The sequence below is a fragment of the Diachasma alloeum genome, unplaced genomic scaffold (assembly GCF_001412515.2).
Source record: "Diachasma alloeum isolate Michigan unplaced genomic scaffold, Dall2.0 Dall_scaffold_00340, whole genome shotgun sequence".
NCBI lineage: Eukaryota > Metazoa > Arthropoda > Insecta > Hymenoptera > Braconidae > Diachasma > Diachasma alloeum.
In genome coordinates, this window is record NW_021680479.1 from 624,716 (window position 1) to 633,083 (window position 8,368).

Genomic DNA, 8,368 nt, shown 5'->3' on the forward strand with positions numbered 1-8,368 from the left:
TCCCCCACCCGCCCAACCCGCCGATATGAATAATCTCCAGTGCCCGTTCAATCAGTCACAACACGAAAGAATCTCAATGATTAGCATTCATATAATTATAAGAATAAATAAACCACCAAAGATAAAAGTATGGAGAAAGCGCATGGAACATCCAACATCTGTCATTCGCTGGCTCATATTGTTGTCCAGCGTAATCTCGTTCTTCTTATCATATCCTTATAAATAATAATTATAATAAAACTTATTGTATATTAAGAGAATGTTGAAGCCAGTGATTTGCGGAGGGTAAAGCCCCCTCGTCATCCCTCACACTAATTGAATGATTTATTTATTCATAAATATGCATTTTTTAACTTTTAACGAATGAACATTTGGTGAGAACGAATACAGTAGTGAAGCGGTAAACCGAGTTAAGTCGATTTTGACTATTAGCCAGTTTTTGCTGAATATCTCGGAATCTAAGAGAGATAGCAAAATTTTTCTCATGACTTTTTTTATAACGCTCTATTAGCTCTACAAAAAAGCTCATGACAAAAATCTTTCTATCTCTTTTAGATTCCGAGATATTCGTCAAAAACTAGCCAATAGTAAAAAACGACTTAACCCGGTTTACCGTTTCGCTACTGAATAATTCTTTCTATCGGTGCGGTCCCGCTCACTTCTTCGTCCCTGGAACGAAAAAATCGGCTCGACTCGTGGGAAAAAAAAAAATGACCCCACGCAGATTTCCAGCGCAAGTGCCTGCCATATGTCCAAGTTTACGACAAGACCAAATGCTCGAGTCAAGTGGGGAATAATGCGAGAGTACGGAGAGGAAGTTGGCGGGAGACGAATTAAGAAATAGTAAAAATAGAGACGTGAATGCGGCGGAGGTGAGGGGAGAGCGGGGGAGGGGGGAGACACATCGGGGATCGGTGATACTCTCGTGGAGACATGAATCGCTCCCCAGCTGGGGCCAAGCCTTACAAGGCCCCTGAGGCTCTCTAACAGAATGAGTTATAATTAGATGAGATACGCCCTGAGCCGTGGGGTATTCGTTCGATAAATTGGGAGTGTGGATTTGGGAAGGGGATGATTAGGTGAAATATTTATAACTGATTGGGATTTCAGGAGTCATCGAGTTCTGGGAGATATTGAAGGGGTTTTTATATTTTTGGAATTTTCGATGACAGTTTCATAAAGCCATTGCTTTCCATTTTTTTTCATTTCATATCCATGAAATTAATTTACTTGAGGTGATTATTTTTATTTACCGCGCGTCGTCATCAATTATCTAGAATTGTATTTGAAAATTCGCTGGAATATATGCACTGCATATTTCGAAATAGATAAAAACATTTGATTAATCTCTCAAAATGACTCATTCTATTTTATTTTCAATGCAATTAAATAGCTGATTAGTGAAATAAAATAGGTAATATTATTCATGATATTCAATTTAACTTGATTATTTTGACTAGTATTTATTCCGCTCAACACTTTTGCATTCGCATTTCCATTTTAATCGCTGAACTTTCAAATTTATCATCCTCTGAACTCTGCAACAACAGCAGTCGATATTTTATCAGAGCGTGCACATACGCCCTCTCACAAATATATTAGTGACATCTGCATCGAATTTCGGAGCAAGTTTTGGCGGGATTTCTCAGCTGACTGGGAACATTGGAATGTTTGTCTTCGTGGAGGCTAGTTCGTCCTAATTCCCTTGATTTTATTTACTCAACTTATCTTTTTTTTTATTATTTCACGATGGAGGAGGTCTCGGATGTCACTCCGGAAGCCCCAGCACTCGATTCTGGGGAAAAATCAGGTGAGAACATTGACATTTCCTCATTCCTGGGTACAAGACGATGTTCTCCAAGTGACAATAAGTGGATCCTGACCCACCAAGATCAGAAAAATAGGGCCGGCTGGGGCAAAATGAACACTTTTAACTTTTTTTGAAACGTTAATGACGGGTTCAATTGTTTATCAAATGGAGTATTTTTTTTTTCAATGAAAAGAACAATTCTTCCCCTTTGTGATGAGCCTAAACTGATCTCAATTGATAAATCTGTTTCTGAGTTTTAAACAAACAAATAAATTAAATTTAAATTTATTTGAAGGCAAACTTAAGTTTAAAATTTAATTAAATGAAAAATAATAATTTTAAAAATTAGAAATTTATAATTTTTTTTCTCAATTTTTCTTAATTTTAATTTCTTCATTAGAAATTTATAAATTTAAAATTTCTAATTTTTAATTTTTGAAATTAATTTTTTTTATAGGCAAACGTCCATTTTACCCCACCCACCTTCCCCTATTGTATTCTGTATTTTGAAGCCAATGAGATGTCGTTTCAGATTCTCTGATTGAGGAAAAAGACAATCCCCCAGGTTCAGCCAGTGAAATTCCAACAGTTGACCCTGAAGAATCACCTCCCGTTGGTGGGAGTGAGGAGGAGGAAAGCGAAGAGGTCATGGCTGACAAGCCCAGGAATGGAAAAAGATCGCGAGCGATTTTTGACAGCGACTCTGAGGATGAGACTTCTGAAAAAAAGGGGAATCATGACAAAGCTGATGATGAGAGTGAAGACGACACGTTGGACAGGGTCAAAAGGATGAAGAGTGGATTCTCCAGGGTCACTGTCCAGAGTGATTCTGATTCAGATCATGATGATCAGGAGAATGATTCAACTCCAGTGACAGCAGAATTAAAACAAGTAAGATGATTCAGTGAATTTTGGGTTCAAAGAAGAATTTTTGGTGAAGGAATTTCCATAAAAACCTATTCTGTAAATTTATTTCCAGTAGAATTGTGTGGAACATGATTTCAACTGTTATTGAGACGATTTGTAATGAATGAGGGAATATTTAAAAAATTAGAAATAAAAATTCAGTCGTGAAACGATAAAATGATTGGAGTTTAGGCCTCAGGTGGTTTTTGAGGAATATCTCCGAATCTAAGGCAGATGATGAAATTTCTGTAATGACCTTTTTTGTAGAGCGAATCGAGGGCTACAAAAAAGGTATTGACAAAAATTTTGCTATCTCTCTTAGATTCCGAGATATTCATTAAAAACTGGACACTAGTCGAAATCTACTTCAACCATTTCATCACTTCGCTATTGAATTATTTTCTATTTATCAAATATTGAAAATTGAATACTATTCAGATGGATTAAGAGAAATAGTTGGAATACTTGATGAAAATTCCCTGAAACAATTATATTTCACTTGCTTGAAATGTATGAAGAAAAAGTGTAATTGTTAATTTTTTTTCCACATGTATATTATATTTCAACCGATATTCCATTATAATCACTTATTGAAATCATATTTTTATTAGGATTAGTTGAATTGCTATTTGAAATATTTATAGTAACTAAAGTAGTACTAAATCATTAGAAATGACGAAAGTTCTATTCGAAATATTCCATGCAAATTCACTTGAATGAATTCATCTGCATCAAATTTCCATAAAATAACGTCCACATATTTTAAAAATCCTCTCTAACCCCTCACCCCCTTTAAATTTCAGAAGTCAACCAAAATACAAAATTCATTAAATTTTCGTAGAATCCTACTTCTGTAGCTTTATTTTCATTAGGGTCAGTTGGAATAGTATTTGAAATATTTGTAATAACTAAAGTAGTATTTAAAATTTAGAAATGAGAAAAGTTCTATTTGAGGTATTCGATGAAAATTCAATGAAAAGAATTGATCTGCATCGAATTTCCGTTTTAAAATCCTCTCTAACCCCTCACTCCCTTAAAATTTCAGAAGTCAACCAAAATACAAAATTCATTAAATTTTCGTAGAATCCTACTTTTGTAGCTTTATTTTCATTAGGATCAGTTTGAATAGTATTTGAAATATTTCTAATAACTAAAGTAGTATTTAAAATTTAGAAATGAGAAAAGTTCTATTTGAGATATTCGATGAAAATTCAATGAAAAGAATTGATCTGCATCGAATTACCGTTTTAAAATCCTCTCTAACCCCTCACCCCCTTTAAATTTCAGAAATCAACCAAAATATCGAGCCTAATCGACTCTGAATCCGAGGAGGAGGCCCCCCGCCCCGATTTCCCCGAAGAGCAAACCCCCCACAGCCCCGAAGACCCAAAAAAATCGACGAAACCAAAGAAAAATCAGTCGAAGCGAGCAGCAAAAGACGAGGCCCTGAGCAAGATCCGCAGTGAAACCCAGCGCCTAATCCGCGAGTCCTCGATCTCCCTCCCGTACCACATTCCGAAGCAGCGAACCCTGGAGGACTTCCTGAGCCGCCGGAAAGTCTCCTCCTCCCTGCCAAAAGCCACCACAACAGCGAGCAGACTAAAAAACTCAGCGTCAATCGTGAACCAAGTGCTCGAAGAGAAGGAAAAAGAGGCCGAGATATTCTACAAGTCATCAGACTCCGAGGAAGACCCCGAGGAGCCCCACCAGGTCGTCCCCGCGCCCCCAGAGTCCGAGCAAATATCGATAGAGGACACCCAGAAGCTGCAGAAGGTGGACGTCCACAACAGACAGCAGATAATCCACAATGGCTCTCTGGAATTCGGAGTTCCCAGAAAATTATTCATGGATGGCGCCTCCCCAGCGCCTCCAGGAGGTACCCTGGAGGAGAGAGCAGACAAGGGCAATCCCCCCCAGAAGGAGTTCAAACGAGGGCTGAAGGAGGCCAGCATCCCCAGGAAATTGTTCGACGGTTTTGAAGAAGGTGCAGGCACACCTTCAGACAACGACTTACTGAGTTTGGATTCTGGGGTTGGCTCCACAATCCCTCAAGAATCACCTCCAGAGGACATCCCTGGGCCTCCAGATGCTCCAGAAGAGGTGCCGGAGACAGTTGGAGAGTCCCCAGAGCCTCTAAAAGATAAAACTTGTGATGAAGAAGATGGAAAACCAGACGATTGCGCCATCTCAGAGACTCCAATGGTCCCCAACAAGGAGTTTATGAAACTTAACGCCAGGAATTGTCCTCTGAACAGGTCTGAAGGTGTTGGTGAACCAACAGCAGGTAAAGACGATGAAGATGATGAGCCAGATAGTCACGTTCTGGGGCTGCCCCTCCCAGAGGACGATCCCAAGGAAGAGAGGAATGATTTTGTCACTCCTCAGACGACGACAGCCTCTTCAGCTACACATCCAGCCCCCCAGAACCCCAAGAAAGCTGTTCTGCTGAAGGGAACAACGTCCAAGCCCAAACTCAGCGGGAACCCAGGGATGATGATTGATTTGACGAATACCTCGAGGCCTGATAAAGCAGCTGTGGAGAGTCTAGTCGACAGATTTATCACGAAGCACTCAGCAGTGTCTAAGAGTGATGATAAAGACACTGAGGTGACGATTCTGAATACAGAGATCACCCCTGATGGGTTGAAAATCGTCAAGGACACTTTGTTGTATAAAGTGAGAGGGGATAAGGGTGAGGACAGTGATTTGAATAAGCCTGGGGTTAAGTTGCTGAGGTTGAAGGAGGAGTTGGAGAAGAGGATGGCGGTGAAGAGGCATGAGGAGTGGAAGCAGAGGGAGAGGGAGGCTGAGGGGGAGGGGGAGGATGATGAGATTGAGGAGGTGATGACTGTTGATGATGAGGAGGAGGAGGAGGAGGAGGAAGAAGGGGAGAGCGAGCCTGAGGAGGACGACATTGTGATTGAGGATAAGAAGAGGAAGGCTAGTGCTTTTGGGGATGATGAGGCTGAAGTCAGTGGAGATGAGGAGGAAGATGATGAGGAAGAGGATGATAAAAATGAAGAGGAGGAGGAGGAAGAAGAAGAGGAGGATGAGGAGGAGAAAGATGAAGAGGAGAAAGAGGATGAAAAAGATGAAGAAGAGGAAGAAGACTTGAACAAATCCAAGAAGTTCAGCAGAATAATCCAGCTAGAAGACGATTCCGACGACGAAAATACTGACGCCACACCTGCCATAAGGCCATTCGAAAGAACGAACACAGACGTCGATATTTTCGCTGAGGACGATGAGATCGACTCGATCCCAGCGAGCCAGCCCTGCAAAACCCCATCAACGAGTAAACCTTTCTCCTTGGGCTCTCCCTTGTCAGAGTTCAGCCAGCTGACCTCGCAGTCAGCCTCAGCCTCGAAGAACCTGCTCTCAAACACCCAGATATCAGATTTTTCCCCCTTCATCCCGAGGGGCAGTCCGAAGCCATCAACCTCTGGAGAACTGGAGGCTGTGAGGAATAAATTATTCGAGGAGGATAACAGTCCAGTGAAAGACACAGATCTCTTCGACCTGTGCTCTGGAAAATTCCCAGATGCCGAGGTCAGCACCCAGAGCAGTAGACCAAATTTGAAGGGACTAGTGGACTCTTCGTCGTCCCAGAGGGTGACAGAGAGTCAGCTGATGGGGCTGTGCTCAGGGGCTTTTGCAACCCAGCCTGAAGCCCCAGAAAACGATCCCCAAGAGGTTGACGACGATTTCAGACTGACATTTGACGACGAGCCAGAGAAAATCGAGGAGTCTAAGACCTCCGAGGGAGAGGAAGCCCCTGGGAAACCCCTGGACATCGCCTCGTCCTCCGAAGACGAGGAGAGTAAACCCCCCGATGACAGGAGAAAGAAACGAGTGAAGAAACTGGTGCTGTCTGACGACGAGAACGAGGACTATGACGCGGGCAAGGAGGAATATTCGTCTGGTGAATCTGAGCCAGAAGACGACCCTGAGGAGGAGAAATTCGTGGACTACGACTCAGAGGAGAATGAAGTGGCGGTGGTTCCCAAGAAGGACATCAAGAAAGTCGCTGCTAATTATTTGGAGGAGGAGGCAGAGCTGAGTGAGAGTGAGTGGGGCTCTGAGGACGAGGATGAGAGGGACCTGGACAAGTACGAGCTGGAGGAGGCTGACGCTGAGGAGATCGACGAGGCCCTCATGAGGGATCAAATTGGGAAGGTGCATGCCAGGCAGCTGTTGGATGAGGACAACAGGGACGTGAGGATGTTGAAGGAGATGTTGTTTGATGATGGGGATCTGCACGAGGACGGCCAGGGGCGTGAGAGGAAGTTCAGGTGGAGGAACATTGATAAAATTGGACTGGAGGATGGACCGACGAACGAGGAGGACCTAGGGGAGGAGGAGAACCACGAGGGGGAGAGCGAACTGGAGTGGAGGNGGGGGGGGGGGGGGGGGGGGGGGGGGGGGGGGGGGGGGGGGGGGGGGGGGGGGGGGGGGGGGGGGGGGGGGGGGGGGGGGGGGGGGGGGGGGGGGGGGGGGGGGGGGGGGGGGGGGGGGGGGGGGGGGGGGGGGGGGGGGGGGGGGGGGGGGGGGGGGGGGGGGGGGGGGGGGGGGGGGGGGGGGGGGGGGGGGGGGGGGGGGGGGGGGGGGGGGGGGGGGGGGGGGGGGGGGGGGGGGGGGGGGGGGGGGGGGGGGGGGGGGGGGGGGGGGGGGGGGGGGGGGGGGGGGGGGGGGGGGGGGGGGGGGGGGGGGGGGGGGGGGGGGGGGGGGGGGGGGGGGGGGGGGGGGGGGGGGGGGGGGGGGGGGGGGGGGGGGGGGGGGGGGGGGGGGGGGGGGGGGGGGGGGGGGGGGGGGGGGGGGGGGGGGGGGGGGGGGGGGGGGGGGGGGGGCAGCTGTTCTCATTGGGTCTGAAGGCATTGAGGAGGAATAACACGAGTGTCCTGGAGGCATCGAGTGCCACAGAGCTCGTGAAGAAGAGTATTGTGCCGAGGTCTGTTTCAGAGCTGATGCAGTGCAGCTTGAAAACCTCGAGGATTGTCAATACTGCCGCGAAGAGGGGGTCATTCTTGGCGAGGGGGGACGAGGTGCTCGCGAAACTAGCGGTGATGACGAGGCAGACTGATGTCGTTGGACTGGCGCCCAAGAAAGGGGCGAATTTTGTTTTTACACATTTGAGCCCTTCGGTGGCTGGGGCCAGTGAGGAAGGCGATGGTGAGGGCGATGAGGGGAGGGGGAAGGGGAATGCTGTGAGGAAGAGGAAACCCAGTGCTGGGATCACTCCGAAGGCTACGAAGAAGGCGAAGGTCGTGGTGGAACGCTCGTCTGCGAAGAAATTATTCTAGATGGAAAAGTATTCAATTGGAAATTTAGGGGATTCTAATAACTGTAATATGTAACTGGTTCATATGTAAATTGGGGCTCTGATTGTAAATAGTATTTTTTAATGCTCGGTGTATATTGAATTTGACGAAGTATTTGCATTAAAAATTATTTTAAAAACATTGTGTGGGTTTTTATGAATTTAATTCCTTTTTCGATCAGTGGATTAATGGATTATTCCATTAAAGAATTACCACGAATTGCCACGAAAATAGACACATCTCTCAAGCTTTAACAGAACATTCCGATTGAGTTGAGTGTGTAGATGATGAATCCAAAGATAGATACATAACTGAATGGATTATTCCATCATTT

At 45.7% G+C, this 8,368-nt stretch overlaps 1 protein-coding gene across 1 annotated transcript; it reads left to right on the forward strand.

Annotated features, from left to right (window-relative positions):
* The first annotated feature begins 1,670 nt into the window (after window positions 1–1,670).
* On the forward strand, window positions 1,671–8,175 carry LOC107040698 (claspin). The gene is made up of 4 exons (XM_015260895.2): window positions 1,671–1,810; window positions 2,343–2,701; window positions 4,004–7,104; window positions 7,566–8,175. Exons 1-4 carry the CDS (start codon window positions 1,750–1,752, stop codon window positions 8,014–8,016), a joined length of 3,972 nt encoding a protein of 1,323 aa, XP_015116381.2. The 5' UTR covers window positions 1,671–1,749; the 3' UTR covers window positions 8,017–8,175.
* Window positions 8,176–8,368: the final 193 nt, after the last annotated feature.

What these genes read in the sequence shown, in the direction of transcription:
- LOC107040698 (XM_015260895.2), top strand. Translation starts at nt 1,750, where the DNA reads ATGGAGGAGGTCTCGGATGTCACTCCGGAAGCCCCAGCACTCGATTCT. An exon ending in CGATTCTGGGGAAAAATCAG is followed by an intron (nt 1,811 to 2,342) that starts GTGAGAACATTG and finishes ATGTCGTTTCAG; the next exon opens with ATTCTCTGATTGAGGAAAAA. An exon ending in TGACAGCAGAATTAAAACAA is followed by an intron (nt 2,702 to 4,003) that starts GTAAGATGATTC and finishes TTTAAATTTCAG; the next exon opens with AAATCAACCAAAATATCGAG.